The sequence below is a fragment of the Nanorana parkeri genome, unplaced genomic scaffold (genome assembly GCF_000935625.1).
Source record: "Nanorana parkeri isolate BGI_ZX_2015 unplaced genomic scaffold, ASM93562v1 scaffold1011, whole genome shotgun sequence".
In the NCBI taxonomy this organism is placed as follows: domain Eukaryota; kingdom Metazoa; phylum Chordata; class Amphibia; order Anura; family Dicroglossidae; genus Nanorana; species Nanorana parkeri.
In genome coordinates, this window is record NW_017307279.1 from 343,074 (window position 1) to 359,113 (window position 16,040).

Sequence of the window (16,040 nt, forward strand, 5' to 3'; positions counted from 1 at the left end):
AAAGGGGATATCCACAGCTTAACTAATTTCTCCTTTAGATGGTTTGGAGCCCCTTTTGTATTTAAATTAAAGATATCATTCATATACTGAATACTATTCACATGTATTCGGGTGTGAACCATGGCCACCTAAGTTAGGGGGGGTTGACGGCAAGGGGGCCTATTCAGTTATAGTTAGTGTATAATTTATACTGTATATGTACATGCAAACTCTTCTATGCAAACATATGTACATGTATACACCATGCTCTCTCTTCCTCTCCACCATGCCGTCTCTCTCTCAATTCCTTATGCTCTCGCTCCCATTTTCCTAACACTCTCTCCATCTTCCCATGTTTTCTCCCTGTCCTCATGCTCTGTTCCTCTTTTTCAAGCTCTCCCTCTTCCCCACGCTCTCTTTCCCTCTCCCCCAGCCTCCCCTCTCATTTCCCCCACGCTCCCTCCACCTCTTCCCTCAGACTCCTCTCATTTTCCCCATGCTCCCCTGCATCTCCCCCTTTCCCTCTCCCCCAGCCTCCCCTCTCATTTCCCCCACGCTCCCTCCACCTCTTCTTCCCTCAGACTCCCCTTCTCATTTTACCCATGCTCCCCTGCCTCTCCCCCTTTCCCTCTCCCCCATGCTATTTCCTCCTTCACATATGTGGCAGCTGTACCTTTTCAGGAGGGGGTGGGATCACGTCATATGCCCATCACGTCATAAGCCCACTACCTTGCTGATTGGCAGATGCTGCAAGCCTGGTACATCCTACGGGGAGGCCTGGTAAAACAGAAGCCTGGCTCCCCACAAGAACGCGGAAAAGGGGTGAGAGCTGCAACGCTGTGCTCGGGCCGGCTCCACTTTGGAATAGTCTCTGTCCTGTGCAAACGGGTGTGATTAGGGTGTGCCCAGGCACCCTGGGCACACCCCGTGCGTATGACTATGACAATTTACTACCTGTGTTAACATAGTACAGTCATCAGAATATTATCTTTTTCGTGGTAGTGGTCCTTTTAAAGGAGAGACCTGCCATTGAAGAAACATGTATGTTGCCATTGTGAAACAACGAAAGAAGGAGCGCTACAACCCTGGAATACTGGGTGTTTAACAGTTAAACAGTTAAAAGATATAGTGTAACTATTGATGCAGAAGTATGTTGCCATTGCTTACCTCAGTTTTTTTGGAATAGGAAATTTTTAACTCAAATTCAACTTCAACTCAACTGGTGAAACTGAAATTGCAGTTCTTGGTCAGTTATAGTTTTTATGATAGCGTTTTGTTATGGGGAGTAATTAGGACAGCTGAGTGGGAGCTATAACTGAAAATCACTTCAAGAGTCAATATGAGACTCAAAGCTAACTACCCAGATTTTTTAATGGATTTAATTACGCATATATGAATAAATCTGTACAATCTAATCGGCAAGGAAGATCATTGAATTTACAAAGGGATACATTAGGTTTACTTTGTCTAATTGGTCAGGGTACCATAAATTGTGAGATTTAGCAGATGCGGTACCACCTAATATAAACTCTCACCTGTTGTTTCCATTTCAGATCGCGACCCCTGTGTCATATGAATCTGCACCCGGATCAGATGGCTGCAATTCACCGGGAGGAGTAAGTGTTTCACAATATGTGCACAATATGCATAAAAAGGTGACCGTTGTAGGTACCCTTGGCAATGTTATAGTTCTTCCAAACCCCGGTGACTTTTGCTGGTCAGCTCGGTCTGCATGTAAATACTGGAGAAGCAATTATAAATATTATATACTGAATACTACTTTATTATAACTTATATTAACAACATACCAGCATGAATATTATGGTAGTGGTCCTTTAAAGGAGACCTGCCCTGAAAGAAATATGAATACTGCCATTGCCGCTACTGAAATTGCTAGATGCCTTGCTGTCATACTGATCCTCTTTCAGGGGAGGACTGGAAAAGTTTGACCTGCAAAACAAACTCAGCCACATGGCCCTTGGTAGGGACAGATTTCTGGTCCAGCATCAGCTTCCTTTGCAGCCCTTGACACTCGGTCACATGGTATCCCAGAGCCGCAAAGGAAATCAGTGTATGTAATGCCCGGCTGCTGTCACTGACTGTAAATCCCATTTTGATAATTGTCTGAATGGTGAAGCATCTCCACTCAGGGTCACTAGCCCAACATATGTTATTAGTACTAGCCCAGGGGGCAAATATTCACCAACCCCCCAGGCCGGTCCTTCCCTGCCCTGTTCTTCAGTACTGAATCTTCCACATCAAAAATACATTTAACTTCTAAACTGTGTTCTTTTAAAAAAAAAATCATAAAACATTGGAGCCTGTGGGTAAGGATAACAGCCTGGCCACTGGCATTTTCAGAGGGAAGTTGGCAATGATGGCCCAACTATACATTTATTATTATTATTATACGGGATGTATATAGCGCCAATAGTTTGCGCAGCGCTTTACTATATAAGGAAGACATTACAATTGCAATACAATACAAGACGGTAAGGAGGGCCCTGCCCGTGAGAGCTTACAATCTAAAAAGGAGGGGCAAGTGATACATGAGGAGGTAGCTGTGTGGGGATGAATTGTTGAGAAAGTGATAGTTCAGTGGTTAGGTTGAGGTGGGATAGGCTTCCCTGAAGAGATGAGTCTTAAGGGATCGCCTGAAAGCAGTTTTCATTTCATGGCAGGTTTACTTTAAGCCTGTGTAAGCTAAATTTCTATCCTGTTTTTATGTTAGGAGGACTGCATTAGGAGGTTAGGTTATAGAGGAGTTATGTTTGAAAGACACAGTTATGACCCAGAAGCAGCATAACTAACTGTTGGAGGGGAAATGGGGATGCTTAAAGGAGTCACAAGTTTTTCTGGTGCTTAGGCAGCTACATCTGCTCTTTGTCTACATTGTCTTAACTGGTGTACTGTATAATAGAGGGTAGCTTGCAGACAATATTCTGCCTCCTATAGAAAATTCTTGTTTTCAGTTTTTATTTTCAATGGTTTTAAATCTTCAAACATTTTACAAAGGTACAGCTTTTAAACTTAGAATCTGGATATATCTTAATTAAAGACAATAAAGAACATTAGTTTTGTGCATTACATATTGTTGTCCAAGGTACATTTTGAGTAAAGTGCATATCAATGACTTTAGCATATGAAGTAAGAAATATAGGAATAGGGGAAAAAAGGCATGTAATATGCTTATCTCCTTCAACAGTGTCATGGGATTGTTTAAACCCCATCTCCGGGCACACCAAAAAACTACCCTCCCACTGGGGCTACCCCCACACCTCAAGGCTTGAGTGCTTGTTTTTGCCTAGCTCACGATGGCTCCCTCCTGGCTGCTAGACCGGTTCCTGCAGCCTCTTCTTCCCTTTGCTCTTGCAGGCTAAGCAATTTTGATGTGATACACTCTAATGCAGGTTACATAGCCCTGCATTAGATGGGAGGATGCTGATGGGCATTTCACCAGCTGCAATGAAGGAGCACTGACCCCTGAGAAAGCAGGGATTTGGTAAGTGATTTACTCCGCTCCCCTAGGCATAAAGGAGCACTCAATCCTTGCAGCCCCATTGTAAAGATCATTTTTTTGGTTTGCCTGGAGATAGGCTTTAAGGTAAGTGTTGGTTGTTAGTGGTTGATATAGATGTTGGGGTGAAGTATAAAGTGTTGAGACTTAAGGTAAGGTTCCTCAGAGCACCATATGCGGTAAGTAATAAGGAAAAGATAGAGTTAAGCTAGGGTCAAAAGAGTATGGAGAAAAGGTGGAATTGGGAACGGGGTATACCTTCAGCGTTTGTCCGTTTGTCCCTTTTAATAGGGGACAATCTGAGAGAGCGAGGCGTGAACATACTGAATTCTGTTTTCCGTTGTTTTTTTCGTAGCCAGGACAAAGAAGAGTTATGATTTATTCATGCCTAGGGCGGTCTGGTTCCGTTATACAGGTCTGGGATTGGGGATCATTGCTCTTGGATTTGAATTGTGATTTAGCTGTCACTCTAAAATGCAATTTTTAACATGGTTACGATATAGATTATGCATATTACATTTAGTTGTATGCCATAGATGGTCAAATGTGCGTAACAAAATGCATTCCAGAATCCGGGATTCCGTGTCCGTCTCCTTTGTCTGAGAGGATTGCCGTGAAATCATTTAATACAGGCTGAGAGCTGCACGCAATTACAAATAATTCAGAGCAGTGTGTTGTGGCTCTAGCAGAGATTAGGGGATTTGTTTCCTGTTCTACAATGATTATTTGATGAGACAGATTTAGGAGACGTGTGTAAATCAATGTGACCACTAGATGGCAGTGATGGGCAGCTAGAGAAATCCTAACCACTGCTTACCTCCGGCCTTGGTACCCAGATATCGTGTTTGCCACTTGTAAATGAATTGTGATTGCAGGCATCGCAGGCCTAATTGATGGTGCATGTCATTTTAATAATAACTCCTCTGTCTCAAGTGATTGTTGTAACCTTCAGAACATAATCACCAGCAATCAGCAATGACTGTTGAGGAACTCTGTACTAATTAATGCTGAAAAAATGATGTTCCAATTAATACTGGGCCTGATGCACGTAGATTTGATAAACCGCTGCAATAGGCAGCCCATGTCTTTACCTAAAGCAGTTGCCTGTTGTATGCTGCACAGCAAGGGTGGGCAACTCCTGCCCTCCAGTTGTTGTGGTACTACAAGTCCCATGAGGCATTGGAAGACTTACTGTTACAGGCATGGCTCCCAGAGGCATGTTGGGATTCGTAGTCAAAGCACAGCTGGAGAGCCGGAGTTGCCCACCCTTACTTTAAAGTCTGCATGCCCCTTTACATCCTGTCCAGTGATGAGAAGCGGTAAGCAGTGTAGTCTAGGAGAAGGAGCTGTCACCCTAGCTATTACTCACTATCAATCAGCTTGACCTACACTGTGCCCCTTTCTCTTCTCTGAGTACTTTGCCACCCCCTTCTAAATTTTGCAGATGCACCAGACAAAGTAAAGGCAGCATCAGATCTGTACAAGCTAAGAATCTGAAAGAATGCTAACTGCTTCACAGTGTACATGCTTAGAGGGAAGCATAGGTACCATACAGGTTGTCTCCTGCATGTCTTCTTTTTAGTTAGAGACCGCGTCCTTATAAAATTGCAGAGTAAGCACAGGAAAATCAAGTATGGCAACATCGGCAATAAACTTTTTACTGTAAACTCCATAACAAGGACTAGAGGCCACCACCTAAAATTGGTGGAGAAAAGATTTAACCATAAGGGATGTAGGGGCTTCTTTTCAGTTAGAGCTATTAAAATCTGGAACTCGCTGCCACAAGCAGTGGTATTAGCTGAGTATTGAATCATTCAAAAAGCATTTAGACACCTTCCTCAGAGACCATAACATACAGGGGTACAGGTACTCTTAAACCAGAAGATCACACAGGGACTTGTATACACATACACATACACATACACATACACATGCACAATCACATACATACATGCAATAGGTTGAACTTGGTGGACCTGTGTCTTTATTCAACCTCAAATACTTATAGCATATAAGTACTTTAAGCTCCAGGCAATTTATTGTGGCCAGACCTTGGATGCGCATGCTCGGGAGTTATGTCATCAGGACAGAACCAATCAAACAGCCAAAGACTCGAAACCTGGAAGAAGCTGAAGTTGAAAGCACTGAAATGGGGGAGCGCGGTGCTGGAGGGGGTCGGTTTGGCAGGCATGCCTGCCATATTGTGCTAATCTGCTGTGCAAAGCAGTCGGGGGGCATTTAAAAAATTATTATTTTAGCTTTACTTTCGGTTTAAAATTACTTTTGAGTGTTTTGTGGCGCCAAAGTTGTTGGGCTAGTTTTGATGAAAGCTGTCAAACCAACTGTGCAGGAGCTGCATAGAATATATTAGTCCCTAGGAAGATGAGCCACATGTGGGCCCAGGGTTATCAGATGGGGCCCCATTGCTTTGTCCTGTGAGTGATGGTCCAACGCGGAAGCTGCAGTTCAATAGCCACTGTTAACAAACGCTTTCCTTCCCCGTCTAATACAATAATCTATTTAATTACACATCACATGCTTTATAGAAGCCGGTTTGTCAGTGGTAATTGTCACTTAGATGCTGGAACGTTGAGAATAATGAATAATTGAAACGATGATGGCCGTGTTTTTATCCAATTATGATTTGCTTTTTACTCCTTCCAGCTCTCAAGGATATGGAAAGCTCCGTTCTCTGTCTATAAAAGGTCCTTGGTGATATTTTGGAGGTTTTTATTATTACAAAATGTTTCCGAGTCTTTTAAATTGTAGCCATTGCGCTCGAACATTGTTCGCGGGTAGGCATCAATCTCATTCAGACGGATTACATGTCACGTCTCCATTTTGTGGCCCATGACTCATTACACATTAAAGTGACTGGTATTAAGCCAGAAAGAATTGATACATTGTAATAAGCTGAAAGTACACAGCTGGCGGCTCCATCTAAATTGAAAATGCCATAAAAGTATAGAAAATGATAGACGCCTTGCAGCGCGTTTTATGACAACGGCCCCACAACCGCCACTTTTCCCAGAAGTTCTCGTTTCTGGGAAAAATGAAAGACCATTCTAAAATATTGAGCAGTGGCAGCAACAGATATAGTGCTGCAACCAATCAGATTTCATCATTTTGTTCTTGTATGGTAAGAGTAACAATGGCAGATGTTTCATACGGTACAGTGTTTAAATATATTGCCAAATTTGTGCTCTACATATAATAAGTGAAATTAATGAACCTTAGGGCTAATGTGTCAAAAGATTGATCCTAACAACCCTTGGTTTAACTTTAAACAAGCCCCTGCAGCAGGGATGGGTGACTCCGGCCCTTTAGCTGTTTTAAAAACTGCAGGTCCCATGAAGCATTGCAAGACTGATGGTTACAGGTATGCTGGGATTTGTAGTTAAAGCACAGCTGAAGGGCCAAAGTTGCTCACCCCAGCCCTACAGCTTGGACATGTGACCTATGATTAACCATAGGTATGCATAAAATGTGCTAGAGATTTTATCTGAGACATGCTGTATGCCTATTCATGAATTAAAGATTACCCACCGATCTTCAACAGATATAAGAGTGCTGTGTTTCCTTGTAGATACCCCTGTGAGGATTTCTGGACAATATAGCGTGGAGGCAGGCTTCCTGATCATGTGATCGATGTGTTCACAATGTATTACTCTAGCAGGAAGGTGTTAAAGTGTATCTTAACACAGGAACAACCATTTAATAAATTGCAGTTTACTGGTCCTTTAGCTGCATTCTTTTTTTCTTTTCTTTTTCATCTGGTGATCCATCCAGTAACACACTTCCCGTCCTAGGGTGACAACTCTCGCTCACTGTACTGTAAAAAGGTAGGAGCAGCATTGTCACCCTAGGACCTTTGCCTTTAAATTTGTGGCGGAAGCGTTTTGCGGCCTTACATTTTGTTGTTCGCTATTAGTTGAGAGGTGATGACTCCTGGAGTCTGGCCAGCACCCGCTGCTGGTGCGAGTGGCATTGGAAAAGCTCTATAAGTGCATCAAAGTGTACCTCTTGTTTTCCCCTAAGTGGCTAAAGCATAGGATCACTTTAAGAGAACAGTTTGATATGCATAGCCGAACTGTCCTCTGATCATTTGGATGCTGTTTTTGTCATAACCATGCATGCTTGGCTTGTTCTATCCATTGTATCTAGTGTAGAACTGGAATATAATAAAATTTAGAGTAAAATATTGTGAATCTTGATTTACAAATTTACAGTAAAATATTGTGAATATGTGAATCTTGGGGAAAAAATGCTCTCTTTTCAGGTTAGAGTACCACACAGATCCCCCGTCATCATGCTTTGTATGCTGACAATGATGCATGATAATGCTGGATAGGCAATTATGGGAAATTAATAATATGTAATCCCAGAAGAAGTTGCCTGTCAGGCAGATTACAGTATAGATATTTGGAAGTGTGGAAAGAAAGTTCAGAATAGTCTCAACAGGTCACCGGCACACACACAGATGAATTCAATATCTCTATGATATGTTTAATGAAAAATGATACAATGAATCTAGCTTTTCGGGACCTCGCAGGGACCCTTCATCAGAGCCACATAGTGGCGAAATGCTTCAGCTTCTAATGACATGGCGTGACAATTTTCAATAAACATATCAAAGAGATATTGAATTCATCTGTGTGTGTGCCGGTGACCTGTTGAGAATATTCTGTGTTTTGCACGGCGCCATCTGAGTGATCACCAGAGCACCACCGTAAGGAGTGCGGGTGGTTCTTGGAAACAATGGAAAGAAAGTTCGGTACCCGTGTGGTTATTCTTTGTGTTCCTCATCAACAGTAGTAAAATGATGTGAATATGGGTGATCTGGAGTCAGCCGCAATCCAAAAGATCTCCACGGTATCTTTGGCTAGACAGTGAACAAAGTTGCTGTAGGAATTTGAAGCACCGCACCAGGTATAACTGTAGATGGAACTTATTTCCATTATGGGCAGGGCGAGATTTGAGTAAAGTAAGCCAACGCATTTTTCCCACCAAGATCTCTCCGCTGGCGGTGTCTACCTCAGTTCATAGACTAGATCATTGCCAAAAGATTATGGCTGAAATAAGCTGGACTGAGCAACAATCCTTTTATGTTTATGCCGACCAGACCAGAGAAGCACATGACATGCATGGTCAAATTGAACCAGTGCCTGTATATAAAGCAGAGACTTCCCAATATTTTATACGCAGGCACTGGCCAGTGGATATTTCCAGTGGAGATGTGTCTGCCAAGGTGTCTGCTGAGCTCAGATGGTAATCACAACCGGATAACCATATCATATTTACCAGATTGTATTGTTATTGTTTCCCACCTTGGTTAGCCCGGCCCAGATGCATAAACATGCATTCTTGGCCAAGTCAGTCATGAGCACTTATAAAACCACCAGGCAACAGAGATGCTTGAATGTGATCAGATTGTGCCAACATGTTTGATCACTGCCCAGTGACTATGACCAGCTTAGTTCTTTGTCTATCTTATTCATTCATTACATGCATTTTCTAGATCATTGTGTTTTTGCAAGAGGGATTCAACCGAAAATAAATGCTGACATTGAGACTGATTTTCAAATGTTGAACATGGAAACTGGACACATTGCCTAAAACACCTCGTCAGGTCCTGGCTGTCACTCTTATAGTGCTGGATGGAAAATAAAAGCATTTATGGGAGATAACTCCTTATTTCCTGAGTACTACAGGTTTTATAGATCACTTTACTTTACCATACCTCCCAAGTTTCTGAGATGGGGAAGAGGGACACCCTTTAGCACAAATTGTGTAGACCAGGCACACTTCCCCTGCTACACCGTCAGTTATGTGGATAATGAAGATTTAAGAAGTACAAATTGGCCAAACCTGCACATGTGTTATTCATTACCATGTTAACATTTTACTGGCTTTTTAGTATTTAGATTTAGTGTAGTGTTATTAAGTATGGCATTTGTTATAAAGATCTACACATCTGTCCAAAAACAGGGACAACTGACGAGGACAGAGGGACAGATACATTTGGTTCCAAAAGAGGAACAGATACATTTGGTTCCAAAAGAGGGACAGAGACATTTGGTTCCACAAGAGGGACAGAGATATTTGGTTCCAAAAGAGGGACAGGGGGATTTGGTTCCAATAGAGTGACAGGGGGATTTGGTTCCAGTAGAGGGACAGTGGGATTTGGTTCCAGTAGAGGGACAGTGGGATTTGGTTCCAATAGAGGGACAGGGGGATTTGGTTCCAAATGAGGGACAGAGGGGATTGGCTCCAAAAGAGGGACAGAGACATTTGGTTCCAAAAGAGGGGTGGCGGGATTTGTAAAAGAGGGGCAGGGGATTTGGTTCCAAGAGGGACAGAGGGGATTCGTTCCAGATGAGGGAAACAGGGCTTTGGTTCCAAAAGAGGGAAAGAAAGATTTGGTTTTAGAAGAGGCACAGAAAGATTTGATTCTAAAACGGGGACAGTTCCTACAAATGAGGGACAGCTGGAAGGTATGACCTTAGCAAAATTGAGCACACCAAGTTAAACTGTTAAAGGAGAACTATGGGGTCAAGGCTTTTCCCCATAGTTCTCCTTAGGGTAACGGGAGGACACAAACTAGCGTCCTCCCGTCACCCTAGGCTCAGTATACCGTGAGCTGTAGCTCGTGGTATACTGAGACGCCGCAGTATACCGCGAGCTGCTGCTATACAAATTTATAGAAGCTGATGAAAAAAATTAAAATAATAAATTGTTAATCTATTAGGTCACTTCTGATGGTTTTTATTGTCTTATAGGTTTTTATTGTCTTATATGTTTCTTCTTTTATATTTATATGGATCTTCTATTGTTTTTTACTTATTCTATACTTGAATAAACAGCAATGAGTGTACTTCCTCATGTCACCTTTGTAGAATGTCCAGAACATCTACACATCTTTCCTTTTTTGTACACACAATGACCTAAAATGATGATCTTTCTTCTGCAGCCGGAATCATTTAGAAAGTCTTCTAAAATAAAACGGGACAAGGAGAAGCACGGTTGTAAAGGCTGTGGAGAAAGCTTTAACTCGATTACAAAAAGGAGACATCACTGCAAGCAGTGTGGGGCGGTAAGTAGTGCTGAGCTTGTTTGGGTTTGTTATCTCCTGTAGACAGATTTAGTAAGCTTCTCATACTGCCCGTGAGCGGTACTACAGCTTCTTGTCACTTAGAACACCCTGGCCATCATCACCATTGGCTCAGATTCAGGACTTAAGATTCAGGTCCTTCCTTTGCTACTAGAAATATAAACAATATTGCTTTTTTAGTAGCATTTGTCAGATTTTGGGACCAGGTTGCTAGTTTGGTGTTTTTCAAATTCAGTGCCAGTCAGAAAATGTATAACACACATAGGGAATTAGCAGCACGGTAGTGTATTTAACCCAAGAACAAAAATGTAATCCATTTATGCTTATCAGTCCTTGGTGGTTGCATTCCTTTTTAACATAGGGAGAGGTGTTGTGTAGTCCACAGAAGAGAACTGGAAACAATCCTTAGGATAACTTCCTGTGCTCCCTGCCTCTGCTCTACTGTTACTGGCTTACTGGATTACTTGCAGGATCAACAGGTTTTCTTGCACTTATCAAACTGATATAACAAATCACTTTCAGTGGTATATTCAACAGACTAAAAGGGAACAAATAGCAGAAGTTCACGGTTAGGGTTTGCATACGCAAAGAGTTGAATCCTCTTTTGATTGACAGTACCTTTTAACCACTTGCTGACCACCTATGACATTTGCAGCAGCAAGAAGGTGGGCTTTAATGGCCGGCCATGGCATATATGCATCTACTGTTCTGTTCTGGGAGTGCGCTCAGTGTGTGCCCCTGGCACAGTAGCTGGGCTGTCACTGACTGCTTTCAATCATGGTTTATGATCAGGAGATAGGGACAGGCTGCCAATCATGCGATTGATACGATTGGCTATAACAGTGATCACACTATCAGAAGCCCGTCTTCCATCAATTTGTTAACTTTAAAGGGCTGGCAGGAAGGGGTTAACACTGGCCTGCTATTTTTCCAGTTATTTCTTGTCTAATGTTTACTCTTTGCCGCTTGCAGGTTATTTGTGCAAAGTGTTCAGAATTCAAGCACCTTGCGGAAAACAATCGTCATAATCGTGTTTGTAAAGACTGCTTCTCTTCGAGCTCTGCGGCGTCTAGTCCCGGGGGAACTGACATCCCAGAAATTAAGAAGAAAGCTAATGTAGAGGTAATCTTTCAGGAAGCCACTAACAGGATATTAATTAAAGCAGTTTGGTGTTATGGCTTCAATCCAATAATAGAATTGCTTCTTACCACTTCATTAGCGGCTCTTGTATGACTTAAGTTCTTCAGCGACAGTTTTCATTAACAAGTTTTAATGATGGATGCCAAATCGAAAAAAAAAAAGCAGCTTCCATAGAAAAATATATATTCAAAGCACAATTTTTGTTTTGGATGGTAAGTCGACCTTCAACCTAAGTTACCGAAATGTGATTATTGGCGAAACGTATGTGGTTTACATTTATTACTTGTTCCATAATTAATTATACTAGTGCTGTGTTTTGTCAGATCTATTATATTATGCACCTCTAGCTAAAATAACCTTTAAAAGTCTGTCATTTCTTACCCAGTACCCTTTTTACTTTTTTAAAAGCATATTTTGAAACAACGTCTATGCTTTTAAACTTTTTTAAATATACGGTTGGATAGTTTTTGTTTGTTGCAGTTTGCTGTCTTAAGAACCAACTGTTCGCAGCTGTTCATGTTGCAGAATCAGATTGCTGGTTTGCACAAGTACCCGTACTTGAATCCTATCCTGTTCATATGTGCAGCAGCGATCTAAATCCCCCCAAAAATGCTGTAGGTCTTTTCCCGTCTGCGTGTTTAGACATTCTTGCATTCCCCCTGCTGGTTCCTAGTGAGAAATGCTACTGGACACTTCCTTTTGAGGTCATGTTCAGGAAAACTATGTAAACTTGCTCAGTGCTTTATTCTCTATTCTCTATTCTCAGGCTTTTGTACTCATGATCTCTATAACAGTTCTGATACCCATTTAATGACCTCTGCCTGGTTTTGGTAGATCCTTGTTATCTGCCTACCCTGACCTTTTCCTTGTTTCCCTTTGATCCCTGTTATCTGCATAGCCTGATGTGTTTGACCATGGCACTGCCTGCTGTTGCCACTGTAAGCATAACCAAGGGCTGCAACCTGGGAGCCATCCACAGCACAACTTATACTTACTTAAGGGGTGGCCTAATGAACACTATGCAGTTCCATAGACCCTGTGCCTCAGCTCTACGGCCTACATTTGTCTGGTGACACAACCATGTCCATGACCTCTGTGACAGTTTTTCTATTTACTGGATAAAGAGCAAAAAATAAAGTCAATTCTGAATTCTACACAATTCTGAATTCTACACAAAGTACATGTTCATGTATAAAATAACAAAATACTCCAAGCCACCCTTCCTAATGACCTCAATACCACTAGCTAATGGGGTTCCCAAATCTTTCTCCCAGCTAATGGCATATTTAGCTAAAAAGAAAAAGAGGATAACCATGTTGGATGTATTGTGGGAGATTTTTCTGTTATCAGTGAACATTCTAGCAAAGCTTAGTTTTGGAGAATCTGTCAAGTTATATATGTCTAGACAGGAGGTGATGGGAAATCTACAGACATCCTATGACCTGTCATTGATTGGGAAAGGGTTGTCACATGCAGCAGACCTCCCCTGGCCAATCAGGAGACTGCAAGTAAATAGTACATATCGGAGATTTCTCAGAGGTCTATACCCTGACACTGATTAGTGGAAATGTCTAGGTGGGGATTGTCACATGCAGCAGACTTCTCCTGGCCAATCAGTATACTGCCACTGGGGTAGTTAGGGATCCAAGAGACTTCTGAAAGGGTGTGGTGGTCTCCATGAACAGTTACTGTTTCTTATGTAGTAATGCCCATATACATCAGCCATGCAGGTCTCATGGTCAACAGTCAGGGGATTATTATATGGAGCCTAATATGATCAAGTTGTTAATTTCAGACTGTATATGGTTGTTTTGGAGTTTATAGTTACCATCAGTGCAGTGCATGGAAAAGCATGACTAGGGCTTGGAGAGCAACGAGTAAATATAACCAGATACCAATATCAGGTTATCTGTGCTGTGATTTATATAAAGAAACCAAACAAATTCTCATGATCTGACTAAAGTACTGCAGTTTATTAAATGTATCAAAAATCTGAATTTAAAAAAAATAAATACATTTAACTAAAATGATTAATCATACTTGACAATTGTAGGAAAGATGGCTTTCATATTGCCACATAGTGAGATCTCATTCTAGGGGCTACCCTTATAATAAACTAGAACACCTCTTTAAATTTAGAGCTTAATCTTAAAATATGTAATTTAATAAGAAACAAATCGTGCAGTAGGGATAGAGAACCAAAATAATGCAGCAGGCACATTGAAGCACATCAATCCCCGTTAATCTAAATAGAAAAAGTCCAAATAGTTTCAGTCAGCATCAGTCGCTCCTTAAAATGATTTTCATTTCAAATGACTTGTAGCATAACATACTTGCAGATCTTTTAAGTTCAGAGCTAAAAATTGAAATTCATTATTTTAATTAGTGACTACAATAGATACTTTTTAATACTTTTGCTAATTAGACTGGTGATTAAAACGTGACTAACATTAACTGCACATTACAGTATGTGGGTGTTCTTTTCTATTTCGCTTGAAAAACCAGTGAATAAACAACCTGAAGAAGCCTATGACTAATCTTCATACCTTTTCCACAGGTTATAGGTCAGCCAGTAAGAGGGTAGTTTGTTTTATTATTTATACCCTTTGCTCTATGTAAGCTAAGACAAACAACAATAGCCAACTAACAATATAAATGCCATAAAGGAGGACAAAAGGTTGAACCTGAAAAGCTGGGTCTGTTTGCTGTGATTTTTGTCACTTTTAACTACTTAAAGTTGAACTCCAGGTTTAACTATTTATGCATACGTACAAGTATGCATATGTCATACCTGAATGGCCCGTGGGGATCCTGTAAAACTGTGTACTACAGTGCTTTACATCGATCTTCTGGATCCTGTACTGCACTGTGTTGAAGGGCTTCCCCTCTGCTCTAAAAACACAGAGCGCTGATCGCTCGGCACAGCAGCCATTCAGAGGACACCTAGAATTTTAATAAATGGGTGCAACGTGTTCTCTGATTCAATGAGGGGCAGATCGTGACATCACTGCTCCTTGTCCAATCATAGAACACCTTGTGTTTATTGCTAACAATACTAGCCGTTTTCGGAATGGCTGCTGTGCCATGCAATCAATCCCCTGTGTTTTCAGAGCAGAGGGTAAGCCGCAGACCACAGCACAGAACAGGGGCCTGGAAGATCACTGTCATTGTAGTAGTTTCAACTACTACAGTGTTTTACAGGATGCCTGTGGGCTGCTCATGTATGAAATATGCATACTTACATTGGGCCAAGCTTGACTACTGTGAGTATCCATAAAAAGTTATACCTGGAGTTCATCTTTAAGTAAAATAAAACAATGGTAATGCTGTATTAGGTTACAGGCTGCCTGTGGACAGACAATCTTCTAACCATAAGTCCTTCCTACCAAGTACCACTAAAGCTGGCCATACACCTATAGATTATCTGCAGATTTTCTATGTTCAAATGTCAAAAGGGCAACAGATTCCTCCATCTACGCTAAACTGTGTGGATGGAGGAATCTCCCACTGGGCCAAGCCTCAGTATCTTCCTAGTCAGCCCCACTGGCTCTCAAAATACCTAAACAATCTGATTGGATGCCGGCATCGTTCAGGTGTTTTGAGAGCCACGGAGCCGGCTAGCAAGATACTGAAGCGTGGCCCAGTGGGAGATTCCTCCATCCACACAGTTTAGCGTAGATGGAGGAATCTGTTGCACTTTTTCTATCTGACGAAAGAAAATCTGCCGCTAAAAATCTATAGGTGTATGGCCAGCTTTACACTTGTCATAAACCTGAGCTATTCAAACTAAATTTAAACTAGGAACATTCCTCAGCAGAGGCTACCTTTGGGGGAAATTGTATTTCTGTATGGTCAGTAGATCTTGTGGTATAGGCAGCTGAAATTATGTGCCAGCCTCCATATTGTTCAGTGAGGTTGCCCATAAAATTAATGTATCAGTGTACTAGTTTGGGAGATGGCATGGCCAAACTCAAAAGTGAAGATATTTATATAATTTAGCTGCTAATATATCTCTGGCTCTACTGTTCATTTTACTATAGATTGATAGTGACAGGAAGTTTTGTGATCAGCAGTATGGAGACCAAAATGAATGACACCATAACCCATTAATGCATGCTACGTTGTCATGTATTGCACTACAAGAACCACTAATTTTACTAAATTAGGTTCCATGACATAGTCTCCCTTTACATAAAATGTTACCGATAACCTTTAACCTAGCTTTAAAAATAATCCTTTACCCCACCCTAACATTAATCCTTAACATTTATAATGAGCACTTAACTTAAAAAC

At 41.4% G+C, this 16,040-nt stretch overlaps 1 protein-coding gene across 1 annotated transcript in view; it reads left to right on the top strand.

The window, feature by feature from the left end:
• The window catches only part of FGD3 (FYVE, RhoGEF and PH domain containing 3), a 186,819-nt gene that overhangs the window by 159,982 nt on the left and 10,797 nt on the right, over positions 1–16,040 (top strand). The window contains exons 15-17 of the mRNA XM_018567127.1: positions 1,533–1,595; positions 10,467–10,589; positions 11,580–11,729. Coding sequence (XP_018422629.1) covers positions 1,533–1,595; positions 10,467–10,589; positions 11,580–11,729 — 336 coding nt within the window. The remainder of the gene's footprint in view (positions 1–1,532; positions 1,596–10,466; positions 10,590–11,579; positions 11,730–16,040) is intronic.